The sequence below is a fragment of the Mus caroli genome, unplaced genomic scaffold (assembly GCF_978045245.1).
Source record: "Mus caroli unplaced genomic scaffold, Mus_caroli_1 scaffold_6, whole genome shotgun sequence".
NCBI lineage: Eukaryota > Metazoa > Chordata > Mammalia > Rodentia > Muridae > Mus > Mus caroli.
The window spans coordinates 92613179-92630942 of NW_028227261.1; the positions used below are offsets into that span (position 1 = coordinate 92613179).

The 17764-nt window shown below is 48.6% G+C and overlaps 1 protein-coding gene across 7 annotated transcripts in view; it reads right to left on the reverse strand.

Moving 5' to 3' along the window:
- Positions 1–895: 895 nt before the first annotated feature.
- Positions 896–17764, reverse strand: part of Znf618 (zinc finger protein 618) — a 175963-nt gene continuing 159094 nt past the window's right edge. For all 7 annotated transcript variants that reach the window (XM_021160792.3, XM_021160791.3, XM_029476688.2 and 4 more), the window contains 3 exons: positions 17356–17433; positions 9765–9866; positions 896–8216 (listed from right to left, as the gene is read on the reverse strand). In XM_021160792.3, coding sequence (XP_021016451.1) covers positions 6700–8216; positions 9765–9866; positions 17356–17433 — 1697 coding nt within the window. In that variant the 3' untranslated portion in view covers positions 896–6699. The remainder of the gene's footprint in view (positions 8217–9764; positions 9867–17355; positions 17434–17764) is intronic.

Sequence of the window (17764 nt, forward strand, 5' to 3'; positions counted from 1 at the left end):
GGGCTAGGCTGATGCCCTCTGGGAAGGGGCCAGTATACTTAGGTCACCTGCACATAATCCGACGGAAGTTTTTTCAGAAGATACTAATAACTCATCTTAGAGTGGAGTTCCTTAGCACTAGTGAGGGGAGTGGGTGGAGCCTGAGGTGGGGAGGGACTCTGTGCTTTACTTACCTGGAGACTAAAGGGGGCAGCTTTCCTGTGCTGGGCTCCCTTGAGGTCCTATACCCTCCCCTCCACACGTTCATTTTCCAGTGGGATCTTTTCTCCCTCAACTTCAAGCCTATGGAAGGAAAGCAAAAATGTCCTCTTGTCTGTGACATCAGACTCTGAATAAGTGGTAGGAGCCAACTCTCATGTGTTTAGAGTTCCAGTGCTATCAGGAATTGGGCTGGTTTGCCCAGGAAACAAATGATACATGTAACAGCCGTAAACACATGCAGGTTGCATGGGAGACCCAGACACTACAGTAAAGGCACGAGAGCCTCATGGACGACTGTGGGGCCAGGCCCACTTAGATGTGTGCCTTCTGTACTGAACCAGCAGGACTGACTAAAACCCATCCCTTATTCTCCATGACAGCTCTCTACAAGTCATCTCACAGCAGCTCACAGAATCCTGGGGTGCCTTCTCTTATACCCACCAAATACTGAGCTGGGCCTGTGCTGTGCCAACCAATGACTCAAATGAAGAATGTGCAAGCATGACTTTAGAGTGTAACAGGCTCATGCTACCTTGGTACCGGACTTCTATCCTCTAGCCACTGCAGGATCTGTGTTGTGTAGATGATATGGCCCAACCCCAACCTAAGAAAAACATCACACACCAGAGGTTCCTAAAGGTTGTTTTATTGTAAAACCATAAATACAACACTGACATGAACTCGGGAGCGCCCTTAGGCGACTGATCCTCTAGTCATGGAAGGATGTCATTTTACCTTGGCATCAACCAGCTGGGAAACGGTTTGGGGGTCAGGGGAGGAACTGAATCTTGGGCCAGGGCTTTTGGTGACTTAAGGAACCCAGTGGAACCTTCCTCTTCTCCACAATCCATGGGAATAGTCCACTTGTGGACAAGAACAGACACGGAAAGACAGTAACATTGAAACAGCTCGGTTTTACATTTTATTACTTTGTAAAAATCTCTTTTAAAAATTTTCTGTTCCTTTCTTCCATTTGACATCAGTAAAATGTTTAAACACCATGAAACCAATCTGGCTATAAAATGGAGAAACAGTACCTAAAACCAAAGTAAAATAAAACACCCCAAAGGACACACAGAAAACCCTAAATAAACCCTCAAGTTTGGCCTTGGGAGTTTATGTATCACAAGAACTGGCAACTGAACCCCCATGCAATGTGGCTCCCGGAAGGACTGTTGCACCCACACCATCAATACAGGAGACCGCCAATGACTTCTTTGTTATTAACACAGCAAGTGTGACACTGGGTAACTTTTTTTTTTTAAATACAGTACATGGTACACAGGGTCCCTAAGATAGCCCTGCATAAACCCCCGTGAAGACTTGAGCCAAGCATTGGCTGTTTATAAAAATATTATGTTGCTACAAAAGTATAAATTAATACTACTGGTATTAAGAAATATTAAACACATAAAACTTATAAGGATTAAGAAAAATATTCATTAATACCTGTAGAAAACTCTGGCCTAAAAAAGATATTTTTTGTGTGTGTGTTTGCTTTTTTTGTAAATTTTTTTTGTGTTTTTAAATTTTTTTTAAGATGACTTGAGTTTCTTGCACTCGAAGCGAGACACAGATGTGTCTATGGTATTGCCTAGAACGTCTTTACTACTGAGACAGGATGGAGGTGCACACACGTGGTCACTGAGTAGGAGGGCAGGAGGAATGGGGCACCAAGGCGTTCTCAAGATTTACCTGATGTGAATGGATCACCAACGGGAAGTTATGGGGAAAAGAAAAAAAAAACACGATAGGATCAGAAGACAACTGAAAATACTTCATGCGTCTTAAAAAATATCTCTGCTTCGGGCTGTTATACAAAATGGTTTCCTGATGCCTGGGATCTGGATGGCCCTGCCACATGGCTCTTGCTCTTTCATGGTTGGCCAGACCCAGCCCAAGTCAGGCCACAGGCTCGAGCCCTGTTTGGGAAGCCACCCACGATGGCTGGCTGGAAGAATGGTCCTAGGTGAGCCTTCTGGCACCTGGATTGTGGGAGCCCCCCTTCCAGCGGGCCTGCAGATTCTGACTCCTAAGGACAAGGCTGGGCTCTGCCCCTTTAAGGACCTTTGGTTCAAAGAGTCAAGGTGCCCAAGGAATGGTAGGACCTTGGCTGGTGGTGATGCCAATGCCAACTCCAAGGCTAGTCAACTTCCCAAGTGGGAGTGGAACCTTAAAGCACCACCCTCTTCCATGTGAGGTCTATACGTGCTCAGAGACCACAGGTTCCCTTGGTCAAAGCCAGGGCTCTCCAGACTACCATCCTCAGACCCAAATAAGAGAGGAAAAAAAACAACCACAGCCACAACCATCCCTGACCCCTGGAGAGCCTGCAAAGGGGAGATGGGAGGGAAACATGAGGAAACACCGCATCATTGGTTTGCCTAGCAAACGTTTGCCACAGTGAAGGGGAGGGGCAGCCTCCTCGCCAGCTCTCCCATGGCCCTGGGGACAGGAGCCCCTATGCACTGTCTCCAGGGTATAGCCTGAGCCTCACTCTCTTGGTTCTGCCCTCCAGAAACCTTCTTCTAGATAAAAGACAGACAAAACAATGTCACACCGCTGCCAAGACCAGGAAGCTGGGAGCTTGGCATAGCTTATGGGGTACCGAGTGTCCTGTGCTCTTCTCTTCGAGCATGATATGACAAGGTCTGGTGTGGCATCCTGCCTACATACGAGCTTTGCTATTTCTTGGTGACCCTGTGTCCTCTGAGTGAGCATGTACGACATCCACACTCTCCTCAGGAAGTCTAGCCCAAGTCCAGGAAAATTGGAGTCCAGTGGACCTTGCTCAAAAAAAATATTGGGGGGGGGGGCGGGTCTCCAAAAGCAGAGATTCAGCTTCACAGTGGAAAACATGCCTTGTAGAATTCTTCCGTTTCTTCAAAGTGCAGATCAAAGTTGTCGAACTGAAATGAAGACTCTTGGCCAGCCCACACGGCTGGTGTCCAGGTCCTTCCTAGAAACCTGGAGATGAGTTCTAATCAGTGTCACCAGCTGCCCTTCTCACCAGGAAACAGGTACCTTTCCCTCTGCCTAGCGCCAACCCCACAATGCCAAATGTAGAGCCACCAGGCAGAATACTGACAGCATCCCTCGTGCTGTAACATGTGGCTTCCCGTGCAGGCTAGCCCTAGGAATGGGATGCAGGTAGCCGTGTTCACTCGGGACACACTGAATTCTGGGCGCTGTGAAAGCCGTGCAAGGGAAGCTTGACAGGAGGACTTGGGTGTTGGGAACAGAACCACGCTGAGAATAAGTGCTTCCATGTATAACCACTCCTCATAGAACCTGAGACCACTTGAGTGACTGAATCCCAGGCAAAAGAGCCTGTTTCACCGATGAAACAAAGTGACAGTAGCCTGAGGGGAGAACCTTACTAATGGAAGCTCCTCTTCTCTCCTTCTGCGTTTGAGTCCATGGATGTTAAAGCAACGGCCATTTGTGTCCAGAGAATCATACAGCTCAAGCTAGGCTGTATGCTAGAAATGGCCCAGCTTCCTGGTGTTGCAGCCCCCAATAGCCTATGATGGAAAAACCTATAGTGATCACAGAATCAAGAGGCAGATGGCAAAATCCTTCTGAAGGCTGAGGCCAGCCCAGGCCACTGGAGATCAACTGGAAGAGCCTTTCTTAGTGCTTTGGCTGAACTAGAATTTGGTAAGTTGGATATTGCTGTTGACGGGGCCTGTGGCTGGACCTGGGGGATCTTTGGGATTTACTGAGCTGTTGGCTGCAGGATGTGCACTGTGGAGATGGCCCAGATGACAGCAGACACTGGGCAGCTTTTCCGGTTAGGGACACTAGAGAGAAATGACCGCCTACTCCCTTCTAATCTTTGAGGACGAGGCATCCCAGCGATGAGTTTCTGAGGACCAAGTGGGGCTCACGCTGAAGCTATAGAGGCAATCTAAGCCTTGAGGATAGATGATTCAAGGTGCAAATGAACTGGACAGGAGGTGACTACCTATGACCAGATGCCTGGAGTTTAACGCTAATTTTCTTTCTGGAGGGAGAATATTCCACACTCCAAAAGAGTACCTGCAATGCACATCTGGGCTTGGCTGTAACAGCAGCTCGGGCCCAGCTCTGCCTGAGGATCTGTTTTCACTGACTGCGCAAAGCACCCAGCTTCCAGTGTGGCTACAAGTGCTGGGTTACAACCCCATTCCCAACAGACGAGGGAGACCAGAGGTATCCTTCATCATCAATCCAGAGCCCACCTCCTGGAAGTCCACGGGCAGTGTGAAGACATTCCTACATTCTTCAGGGTGCAACATTCAGTTCCTGTCTGGATCTCTCCACTGTGGACAGAGGTTCCTCTGACGGTAAGTGCCACGTTGAAGACACCATGATGGAAATGTCTACAACATCCCTTGCAGTAGGGATTGTATGGTGGTTCCTGAGACCATAGCTTGCTGAAGTGGATGTGGACGCAGCCTTCTCTGATCTGTTTGTGTGTCTGAGACTCTACAGGAGAGCTTGGTTAGACATGTGAGGTGAAGAGTGTGGGCTTAGGCCTCAAGGACAGAGTTCTGGAACCTTGAGCATAACTGGAAGCCACTGAGTCTTCACATCTCTACTCCCCTCCTGCTGACAGGCGAGGGCTACGGGTACAGTGCTTTTGAAGTCGAGGTATCTTTCAGTTGTGTAATGCTTTATGATGGAGGAGGGGGGCAGTCCAAGCCCCAGGTAGGAGAGGTGATTTTGCAAATAACCCCTCAGGGGTGGCCATTCTCAGCATGAAGTATAAGCATCCCCATACCACAGCTGTGGTCACTGGAGGGATCAGAGACACCAAGCTAAAGACCTTTATGGGGTAGTTTTGCTCATCATCCTGTGAAGAGAATGGCGGCCCCCTCTTGGCATCTGGACTGTGTGTAGAAGCATTAGTTCCTGGCCAAGGGGATTAGAAGCAAGGGCTAACAAGCCCTTTCACAGCATTTAGTCAGCACATCCACCTGCAGAATGCCTACTGTTCAGCCAGCAACATCCTGTGCTCCACCACTGTCCTGACTACAGGTCTGAGGTGCCTGTGGGGACCTCTGAGGGCTGTAAACTCCCAGAACCCCTGGGATTTGGGGAGTGGGAGAGGCTGTGGGTCTGGCAGACACAAACATGGACTTAAGTCAGTGTCCCTGCAGAACTGGAGGTCAGGCCATGGTGAGCAGGAGGAAGCAGTCTGAGGACGGGGGGCAGACATTCATGAGGCAGACATTCACATGACCACAGGCAGGAACCAGGCAGCGGCTCTCTCGATGACATTCAGGATCCTAAAGCCACATGCTTCCCACTATAGCTTCCACCAAGCCCCACAGCCAAGGACCCAGGGCTCCTCCCAGCTCCCTACTCCAGACCCACAGCCATGGCCTTGATCTTGGTTAGGTGAGTCCTGGACACCGCCATTGAGATGAGCTAGTTTACAGTGTGACTTAGGAATAAAAGAGGGTGAGTAAAACAAACAAGACTCCAGAAAGTAAGTCAGACATTCAGTGCCTCCCAGAAATCACATGTGAAAAGAAACCAAGTCCCCCATAAGATAAAAAAATTGCTAAAGTATTGTAAAAAATGACGACGACAACAACAACAACAAAACTGAGTGGAGAGTCAGCTATGTCTCTGGAAAAAGAAAGTCTTGTTTTTTTCTCTCTCTCTCTTATATTAAAAAGTAGAACATCAGCTTTATATTTCTAGAGTCTCCTTTCCTGAATTGGGGAGATAGATAGTGTGTTTTCTAAGGCAGCTGCCCTGGACACCTGAGGGGGAGGTCCCAGGTACAGCAGCTTAATGCCCTGAAGGTGAAACAAGAAATAAAGTCCAGTGCAGAAACTGTCCATCTGACACAGTTTTGGACAACCGGCCGGAGCAGCTGGGGCAGAGGATGGGTACCACGGGTTGAGGAGATGAAGGGATGGTGAGGGAGGGCTGGGGCTGGGGGATGGGAGTTCACTTCAGCCCTCAGCTGCCTGAATATCTCACAACCCCAGCTTCTCCCAATCTGCACACCTGAAAACGGGAGTCCTTAGAGCCCCTGTCCGAGAAAAGCGAAACCACTCCTGTTTTCCCAGTCTCTCAGCTTTCCTGACCCACCCCGTTCAGTGCACACATGCCCAAGGAAAGGCATGCATGCATGCACCAGGGTTGTGTGTTTGTGTGTGTATCTGTGTGTGCCTGTGTGTGTGTGTGCACGCATGTGGAGGTTCTCTGGCTGTGCATTTGAGTATGAGCTTCCCACATCCTTTACCCATGCAATGTCATGTGTGTGGGTATGGACATGTGTGCATACACTACACCACACAATACACACACAGACACACACACACACACACAAACACACACCGAAAAAAAAGCACTTAAGTTTCCAAGGGGCATTTACAATGAGGTTCCACAGTGTTTAGAACTTAAATTTCTTTGTTTGTGACAGTGTTGTGTGTGTTCCTAATGTTTTTCTTTTCTTTTTTTTTTTTGTCTGTTTTTTTTTTCCCTCAAAGTTGAGTCTTAAAGCATGTTAGATTTCAAAAACATGAGCTTATTCATATCTTCGGGACTAAGCAGTCGCCTCCTTTTGATCAGAAGTGCTTGTTCACACATATTTACACACCCGCTCCGAGCCCCGACAGCAGGAACCGCCAGGAGCCAGAAGGCTAGCTTGGCCAGTTTCGTGTGCTTTTGGGTCACGCATGACCAGTACTGGAAGAGATCAGGAGTGGTCTGAAAGAGGGGTTCCTGAAGGTAATCATAGACTTCGTTCTTGCCCAGCCGGTCCTCTTCCTGAGCGGCGGGGTGCTCTCCGGTGGCTGAGCGAGCCTTCTTGGCAGCAGGTTCGAAGTCAGCCTCCTCGGCCCAGGACTCCTTCACCTCATTGATGAGTTCACACACCTTGCTAATGATCTCTTCGTGCTGGTAGGGCGGCACAGGCCGAAGCTTCTGCTGAGGATCCAGGATCATGGCCACTTTGTGGGCCGGGTGCACCTTGAAGTTCTCCTTGAGCGCTTCCAGAAAGAGATGGCACAGCTTGCTGACGGTGCCCGCGTCGTTGGCCTTGGCTGTGAACAGCTTCTCGAGCCTGACGTAGGTAGGGAGCACAAGCTGTAGGGTGGGCTGGCTCTCGTTGCTCAGCTCTATGACAGCCTGCTTCACGGGGGTCAGGATGGCGGCCAGGTTGCTCAGCAAGTGCTTGTTGAGGCTCTGAATGAGGTTCATCTTCTTGGCACGGCTATAGAACTCGCAGATCTGCTCATAGCGCTCGTGGACCAGCAGCAGCGAGTCTGTCACTGAGTTCCAGCAGGGTGGCGGTGACGTCTCCTCCAGAGAGCCAAAGGTCTCCTTGGCCAGGCCCGTAGAGCCTGCTAGGTCCTCACACACGTTGAGCAGCTCGATGACCTCATGCATGCTGCGGGCCTGCAGTGTCCGCTTGCTCAGCACACTCTGCACCACTGAGTTCAAGGCACAGGCTGAGCAGCGAAGGCACATGCCGGCCTTGGAGAAGGCGGACGTGCTCACCCGGCAGTCTGTCACATATACGGTCCGGATCTCTGACATCACAAACTCTGATAGCACGTTCTGCACCCAGTGATGCACCAAGTCACCACTGTCACGAATGTCTGCGCCCTTCACACCCAGCACATAGCTCTTGATGTGGTTACCCTCGGCCTGATAGGCCGTGAGGATGTAGCAGGAGTCAGGGCCCACACTCTGGGAGTGGCATGTGACACCGATGCCTAGGCAGGCATTGCTGCCTAGGGCACATGTCACCTTCACCTTCACCTGGTTGTACATGCGTGGCAGGTGCTTCAGTGCCAAGGTGTTAAAATTGCCCAAGATCTCAGTGACCGAGAAGGCCCCGTAGCGGGCGCCACTGTCTACCAAGGTTTGAGCCAACTTGAGGAACTCCTTCCCACTGACCACGCTCAGTGCACCCAGGTCAGCACACATGACCCGCAGTAGCCGCTCTGCGATGTTTTGCCGCTCCTTCTCAGGGATTACACTGTTAGGCGTCAAACCACTGGTTGTGGCTGGCAGGGGACACAAAAAGAGAAAGGATTACTTTTGACGTTCAAAGCTGCTTAACCTGGCAGTAGCAATATCCTAAATGGTTAGCATGAAGAATAACAAATAGATTTTGTTTCGCATACAAATTGATATGGTCTGTACCATATCCCTATGGCACCATAGGGATAAAGTTCTATGGTTGATAAATAATGCCTACCGTGGGTACGCAACATACTTGCCACATATGCCAGTTACCTAAACCTTTGAATATAACCTTTTTCTCAGCAGGAATTATATAGGAATCTTTAGTGAGGAAAGTGTTATAGGGCTAGTGTCAAGAAAAGAGTCTACGGAAATTGTAAACATGTGGGGTTCTAGCTGTGACTCTGGCTTTAAGTAGTGTGTTGGGGGTTGGGGATTTAGCTCAATGGTAGAGCGCTTGCCTAGCAAGCACAAGGCCCTGGGTTCAGTCCTCAGCTCTGGAAGAAAAAAAGTAGTGCATTGGGGACACACACACACACACCCCTTCTTCCTGGCTTTCTTTTGCCTGTCTGTAAGCTGAGAATTCCTGCCTGAGTCCTAAGGACAAGTAAGCATCATCTTCAGTCTCACAGGAAGTACAGGTGTTAGCAATGAGAGACAGGGTATGGGTCCAGTGGGGAGATAGGCTATGGATGCAGTGGGGCACAGGCTATAAATGCAATGAGAGACAGGCTATGGATGCAGTGGGGAGACAGGCTATGGATGCAGTGGGGAGACAGGGTATAGATGCAGTGGGGAGACAGGGTATAGATGCAGTGGGGAGACAGGCTATAGATGCAGTGGGGAGACAGGCTATAGATACAGTGGGGAGACAGGCTATAGATACAGTGGGGAGACGGTATGGATGCAGTGGGGAGACAGGGTATGGATGCAGTGGGGAGACAGGCTATAGATGCAGTGGGGAGACAGACTATAGATGCAGTGGGATTGCAGGATATAGATGCAGTGGGGAGACATGGTATGGATGCAGTGGGGGAGACAGGCTATAGATGCAGTGGGGAGACAGACTATAGATGCAGTGGGACTGCAGGGTATAGATGCAGTGGGGAGACATGGTATGGATGCAGTGGGGGAGACAGGCTATAGATGCACTGGGGAGACAGACTATAGATGCAGTGGGACTTCAGGGTATAGATGCAGTGGGGAGACATGGTATGGATGCAGTTGGGGAGACAGGCTATAGATGCAGTGGGGAAACAGACTATAGATGCAGTGGGACTTCAGGGTATAGATGTAGTGGGGCTGCAGGGTATAGATGCAATGGAGAAACAGGCTATAGATGCAGTGGGGAGACATGGTATGGATGCAGTTGGGGAGACAGGCTATAGATGCAGTGGGGAAACAGACTATAGATGCAGTGGGACTGCAGGGTATAGATGCAGTGGGACTTCAGGGTATAGATGTAGTAGGGCTGCAGGGTATAGATGCAATGGAGAAACAGGCTATAGATGCAGTGGGGAGACAGGCTACAGATGCACTGGGGCTGTAGGACTTCCAGGGGTCCCAGGATCCAGCATACTGAGACCTACTGTTGTTGGCACTGTTCCTCTGGGCCTGAGGTTTCCACTTTTCTTCCACTGCAGCAGGTGGAGATCGGGACTGGTTGGAGGTGATGTTGTTTTCATTGTCAGCTGCAGAACAAAGGGAGTAATGGGTCACATTGAAAGGTAAGAGGAAGCTGAAGAGCAAGGTAAGATCAAGGGGTCAGGGGTGGGGTGTAGGGGGCAGGGGTGGGTGTGTGGGGGTCAGGGGTGGATGTGGGGGGCAGGGGTGGGTGTGTGGGTGATGAGCAACTCGGGGTAAAGCAACGCATGCCACAGGGAGTTGAGTTCAGGCTTCTCACACGACTGTTTATGGTTTCAAAGCCTCATCTGTACAATCTAGAAACTTAGGACAATGGTATGGCCACCCCACAACTTTAGGAAGGACTATGGAGACAACAGGGAAAGCCTAGGACATAGAGGACTCTTACAAAGAACATCAGCCCCCAGCCCTATGATTACCCAGAGGCCACTAGCTTTGCGGCCCATCCACAGCAGAAGCTACTACAACATGCCAGAATGGGGTGTACAGACGGGAAATAAAGAGAAGGGGATGGCCTGAGCACTATGAAGAGAGGTGGGGTTGGAAACATGAGGGTGGGGATGAATAATCTTCTCTGCCACCTGAAGACATGGTGAAGTCCTGGCTTGTGCTCCTGCTGAGGGCCATGTCTGGCCTATGGCCATGCAGCAGTAGGGGTCCATAGCTCAAATTACCACTCACGGGACTATGTTGATGCTCTGTGCAGAGCTGGACCTGCCCCGGAGAAGTGGCCCTACACCATGCCTAGGTAGCACAGTAGAGCTGGCCCTGGTGGTGGTGGGGGAGAAGGGCACAGCTGCATCTTATGAGAGTAGGAAAGCTGGCCCAGCCCCCCATCTGCCTTGTGTTGGTGTGGGTGAGGGAGAGATGTCTCCCTCTTGCCCCTTGCTGCCTATAGCAGGGCAGGTGGGAAAGCTGGCCCAGAAGCCTGGCCTCTCACTGGCTGCAGTAATCAGGAGAGCAGACCTTGCCTAGATAGCACAGTAGAACTGGCCCTGGTGGTGAAGGTACAAGTGAACCAGCCCTGAGGTCATGATTTCAGGAGAGCTGGCCCTATCCCTTGTTGGCTGCAGTACTGGGTAAGCTAGCCAAGACTGTGCTAGAGAGCTTGCCGTGGTGGTGTGGGTACCGGTCAGCTACCCCCCAGGTTCAGATCCAGAGCATCGAGTTGGCTCACCCCAACATATACCTCACCTATGAACTGCTGGAACACATGAAGGGGCCAGTCCTACAGAAATAAAGGTGCAGGACCTCCATGACACAAGGCAACAACAGGATATCTAAGAGGAGTCCCAGTGAGCATCCAGTACTGATGGTGTAGTAGAAACCAGAGGCTTCAAATCAGACCAATGACTCACTTCAATGAACAAGTAAAGATGTATGGATAAAAGAGTATGCTGTGGGACACACTGTGACATACTATAGCTTCCATGACAAGATGTATAAATGTATGTATGTATGTATGTATTCTTTTTAAAATTTGCCTTTTGGGGGGAGTTTGGGAGGGCAGAGGGTGGATACAAAGGAATGGAGAGATGAATGGGATTGGGATGCATGGTGTGACATTAACAAAGAATCAAGAATTGTTTTTCAAAGAGAAAAACCAATGAAATCAAAAGCCCATTTGTTGGAAAGATTAATACACTTGATAAGCCTCTCACCAGAGGATAAACATCACTTGGATCAATAACGAAGGGTCATCACTACAGAGCCCACAGATGTCATGAAGGACTAAAAGTAATTATGAACTTTAGTCCAATGAATTCAACAAGTCAGGCAAGAGAAACACCTCAAAAACACAAAGAAACATAGCTCATCCCAGAAGAAATTGGTAACTTGAGTCCTACACCCATTAAAGAAATAGTTCAGAGTTAAGTAACTTCTCATAAAGAAACCTCCAGACTCTTAAAGGTTCACTGGCTGACTTTGTAAAAAAACAAAACAAAACAAAACTCAAGTAATAATACAAATTCTGTACAAATTCTTCTAGAAAACATGGGTAGGAAGAGTCCCAAGCTTCATTTTATGAGACTGGTATTGTCATTTGTATTCTTGATGACAGCCATTTTGACTGAAGTGAGATGGCATATTTTAATTAAACATTTTTTAAAAAATTTATGTGTATGCATGTTTGGCCTGCATGTATGTCTGTGTGCTACATGAATGTCTGGTACCTGCGAAGACCAGAAGATGGTGTCAGATCCCGGGACTGTCATGTGGGAGCTGGGAGTTGAACCTGGGTCCTATGCAAGAACAGCCAGTGCTCGAAATCACTGAGACAGCTCTCTAGCCCCATGAGATGAAATCTTAAAGTAGCTTTAACATGCATCTCCCTGAGTGATAAGAACGTTGTACACTTTAAAAAGTGTTTATTAACCATCTGTATTTATTCTTTTGAGAACTCTGTGCACAATTCCATAACCTCCTTTATAACTGAGTTGTTTGCTTTCTTCACGGTCAGTTTCTTGAGTTCCTTTCAGACACAAAAACCCTCTGTCCAACACACAGATGTGTCTTTTTCTCTCACTTTATAGGCAGCCTCTTTATTCTATTGACAGTTCTTTCCTTTACTGTACAGAGGCCTTTTCAGCTTCAGGACATCCCATTGTCTACTGTTGGTCTTATTTTCTGTGTATCCATGAGTCCTATTCAGAAAGTATTTAAGGTACTCCCCACTTCCTTCTCTGGCACTTTCAGGGAATTAGTTCTTATGTCGATGTCCTTGATCCATTTGGAGTTGAACTTTGTGCGAGGTGAGAGACAGGGATCTAGTTTCGTAGTAAACTAGTGCAGACACTTTGGAACTCAGGTTTCTCAAAACAAAACAAAGCAACTAGAACCAGATGGCCCAGCTATACTTCTCCTTGTCATATATGCATAAGATCTTATATCATACTGTATAGATACTTGCATACCCATGCTTGATGGGCAACAGTAAGCTAATGAAAGCCTAGATGTCCATCAGTTGATGAATGGATAACGAAAACAGATACAAATACAAAATGGAATTTCACCCAACTAGGAAGAAAAATTAGGCCATGAAGTTTTCATGTAAACAACTGGAACTGGAAAAGCATTATAGTGAGTGGGATAAGACAGCCCAGGAATAAAACACCACTTGGTCTCTTTCATATGTGAACCTCAGCTTCCATTTTTTAGCTCTGCTTAACCTAGAGTACTCTTCCCTGTAGTCTGGAGTCTAGAAAGAGGAAACTGGGAGAGGGGAGTGCCTTACAAGAGTGTGGATAGAACACAGGCAAAGTCGAGAGTGGCAACAGGAGGGGTCTTAATATTTAAGCAGGGTCAGAGGGTGGTAGATCAGGGAGAGAGGGCGGGAGAGAGTTAACCAAAACCAAGGATGAACAAAAGAGCCATATGAAAATTTACTACTTTTTAAGCTATTTAAAAATATAGAGATTGATGAGAGACACCCATCGTCGCTTGATAATGCTTCTCCTAGAAGCAGTGGGTCACCATACGAAACTCCTGGTGCCAGATATGGGGTACCTTCAAAGGAGTTGGTCAGGAGGTTCCAGGGGGGCACAAAACAACAGGTTCTTGTCAGTTCTCTTGAATGCTGATCAGAACTACAGTGTTAAAACCCCCTGGCTGAAAACTCTACACACACCACTTATAAGAGAAAAGGAAAGCAAGTTGGAACTCACTGGAAATACTCTCCCTCCTGGCTAACTTTCAAAGAACCAGGAGTTGTGATGCAGGCAGCAAGTCAATGAACTTACCTTGCTGTGAATCTTACTAATCAACCTTCCAGGCAAGACGTGCCCGCCCGTGGAGTAGCGGTACAACTATTGCGTAATCCACTAATCACCCTCTGATTCGATTGGAGCGCCACTCCACAGGAAGGAATCCATGCTTAGTACTGGAAGCCAGGCCAACAATCCATACTTGGGGAAGCCAGAGACCCAAGGGTATAACTTATTACTACTGTTTAACTAAAATGACTAAGCACCTCTTTCATACAACCAGACAAAAATGACTCTCAGCCTTAATTAGAGACGCTTCTTTGACAGTGAATATAAGTGGAGTGCAGAGATTCGTGGCTGCCCAGGGTACCAAGGATAAATGATATCTGAGTGCCTCGCACTAAAAAAGACCTTGTACTACTCCTTTTCAGGCTCAGGGAAACTGAGGAGGTGGGATCAGGAAGAATGAAAGAGATAAAGACAGGAAGAAGGGCTGGAAAATGTCATTTTCTAGGCATCACACAACCATCACAGTCATGAACTCATAGCAGCTACAGTTACCAGCACTGAACCTATAGAAGACCGTCCCTGTCAGCAATCAGCCATGGATGTGGGAAGGGCTGTGGAGCCCTATCCCCTATTACTACACTATCAGCTATAACCGGCTCTGAAAGATGGGAATTAATCATCTTCAATTGCTTGCCCACTGCTAAGCTTATCACGATCCAATGGATAATTCTAAACCCAGGGTCATACAGACAGCTGTAGTTAAATTCAGTAAGTCACGAAACAAACCAGACAGATAGGAGCATGAGGAAATGCTTTTGGGGGGAAGGAGGTCGGCGGAACCTGAGAAAGGGAAGGAATGAGAACAGTTAGAACGCATGCTCTACATAATCAAATATCCCATATTCTGAGCTGTGTGAACTGAAACACTTCGGCTTCCAAGCATCTCAGAAGAGGGATGCTCAACTTGTACCTCCAACAGGTGATGGAGTGAGGTTAGGCTAGGCCATAAAAGGTATCATAGTCTTTGACTATATCAACTCTGCAACCCTCATCTTTGGAAGGAAAGGTTTGAAAAACTCTTACAGTGGAAAAAAGGAATTCCAAAGTTGTGAAGTGGTTCAAGGGATCAGAAATCAGGGTTGGCCACCTCCCCAGGGTAAAACAGAGAACCGCTGATTTAATTTATTCTCTGCAAAGACTCCTGGCTGCTTCTTAACTGTGCTCTCCACCCTCACTGGTGGGGACTGCAAGGGCCCAGCCCTGAGTCAGTCCACTGACTCCACCAGGGCAGACCTCGGCTTCAGCGTGAATGTTAAAAGGCCATGCTATCTAAACGGAACTCATTCCGGGAGTGAGAATCCCGGTCCAATTATCACTGAGTTTATAACCCTGACAAGTCAATTTAATCACTTTTGCTTCAGACTCCTTTTTCTTGGTATGTGTGTGAGCATATGCAGGCGTGTGCTGCGTGCATGCCAATGTGTGTGAAGGCCAGATGACAATCTTGACTATTGTTCCTTAGGGGCCACTCTCCCCCACCCCCTCTTTATTTTATTTTATTATTTTATTTTTTTTGACACAGACTCTATCACTGGCATCCACCTTACTAGTTAGGCCAGGCTGGCTGGTCAGGGAGCCCCAAGGATTCCCCTCTCTTTGCCTCTCCAGGCTAGGTTTACAAGTGTGTATACTGCCAAGCCTAGTCGTTCTATGTGGGTTTTGGGAACTGAACTCAGCTCCTCGTTCCTGCAAGGCAAACACTGTACTAAGAGCCATTTTTCCAGCTCTTTAGCATCCTTTTCTGTGAAATGGAGTTAATGTGGCATGTAGGGAGCTACTTTGAGAATTAAATGGTGAATATATGTAAAACTCTCAGACCAAGACCTGGCAGCAAGTATGAGTTGAAATGATGTTAGATAGTTATGAGCCATGGCAGACATAGTTTTCTAGGCCTTTATAAGGGGGATGGAAATGTACCTCAGTCAACATACCCGACCCATGACCAGTACCCAGCACACGGCAAGCCCTCACTACCACTCACTATAGATAACATCATGTCTGCTAGTCCTAGTCCTGACCTGTCACCAGGGCAGACAGGTTCCCTTCAGCACTTAAGTTCACTAGTGTGAATTAGCCTGTGCCGTTCAGAGGCTCTTAATGAGATTGGTGTTACTTGAGGCTGATCCCCTTATCATCGGCGCTGTGAACTGTGCAGCTCACAATGCTTAATTTCCCTCCATGAAGCCAATCCTTTAATCCCGATTCAGCCTAGCTGGGATTCTGCCTGGCTTTGCACTGGATTGTGAGGAAGGCATTCTCTGGCTGCGCTGGACCAGCACAAAGCAGCCCTTCAGAGACTCTGAACCAGCCAAGATGCTGAGAGATAGTGCCGCCACTTCCTGGCTCAGCCCAGACTTGAATCATCATGCTTCTGTCCACCATCTGCCAGAATGATGGGGAAGCACCCACATCCAAACTCACAGCTACACACACACACACACACACACATAACACACACACACACACAGAGAGAGAGAGAGAGAGAGACAGAGACAGAGTCACAGAAAGAGACATACAGAGACATACAGAAACAGAAAGACAGAGACAGAGGCAAACAGAGACAGATAGACAGAGACAGACAGAAGCGGGGAGGCATGAATGAATCTGAATTAACTGTGGTTAACTGTGGGAGACTGGGCTGTAAGGCTCAGGAACCAGACATGGTGCCCAAAGAGAGGGACCATGGCTATCACCTCCAGGGCTGTAAATCCCATTAGGGGCATGTGTAAATGCTTTGAACCACCCTCAGCTGATCGTGGAGACGTTGGGAGATGAGAGACACCTGAAATGTGAGGCAAAGATACCAGGCCACAGGAGTCTGTGTGTCGTTGCTTTTAAAGATGGGGAGAGATTCCTGCCTGAAGTCTCATGGCATGTAGGGAGCAGAACTAGAACTCTAGAGTCCTGACTACCACTAAAAAGCTTGGTTGTGTTTGTAGAATGATTTATAGGAGAGGGAGCTCTCCCAAGGCAATATGAGTTACGGCCTGGTGTACAACACTTTTTGAAATGAGTGAATGGAGGCTGGAGTAACATTGTATCATCTAATGGAAGATGAAGTCTACCCATGTGTGATGGTTTGAGTAAGAACAGCTCCCATGGGCTTATATATTTGAATGCTTAGTCACTAGGGAGTGAGATGCACTAGAAGGTGTGTTCGTGTGGGGTAGCTGTGCCTTTGTGTTACTGAGGGTGGGCTCTGAGGTTTCAAATGCCCAAGTCAGGCTTAGTGGCTCTGGATGTGGAACTCTCAGCTACTTCACCAGAGCCTGGTTCAGAAGGCTGCCAGTGGATGGCTGAGCCTGGGAGGGAGAGCGGTCCTAGCCCTGGCAGCCTGTGGACTCCCTCTGCCCCAACCTCCTCCCTGCTCATTGCTTCATGAGCTCCAGTTTGAGAACCAGGGCTTTCAAGAGGTAGAAATGGTTAGTGCACAGGACTGCCCTGGGGAAGGCCTGAGCACAATCTACCCAACTGCTGGCCTCTCTCTACCATCCGCTTCTGCTCATGTCGACCTTGAACCTATTTACAGGTCTCTTTTTTGGGCCTGCAACCTCTGGGAAACCTATTTTCCTCCCTCCTCCCCAAACCACCCTGAGGCAGAGCTGAGATGCCAGAGTTCATACTAGTCAGCTATGAAGGACAGGCTGGCTGAGGCTCAGAAGATAAGTTCCCGAAAAGTGCCAGAGATGTGTGTGTCCAGTTATGATGGGATGGAGAGGGGTGTGTGTGCTCTGGGTGGGTTCTGCTGGTCTCTGGGCCTTACCTGCGTGGGACTGCATGTGCTCCAGCAGGTTGCTGTAGAACTGAAACTGGATCCCACAGGCGCCGCACGTATAGGGTTCTGGGGAGACAGGTGGGCATGTGACAGGTGGCCCATACTCAGGCACCCTGACACTGGGCTGCAGGCAGCTTCGAAGGTGGGGATCCAGGTGCATACTTGGGGCTCTGGACCCAGCCTGTCCACTGGCCTGTCCACTAGCTTGGAGACAGAAAGGCCAAGGAGAGGCAGGAGCAGAAAGAGGGGAAGCCACACAGATATAGGCTGCTAACTCAACGGGCCCGCTGCTTCCTGGGCGCTTACTCCGTGGCAGGCACTGTTCTGAGCACATGGGAAGGACAACATCCAGGCACCAGGAGCTCCCAGGAAACAGACTCTGACCCTTGGGATTCAC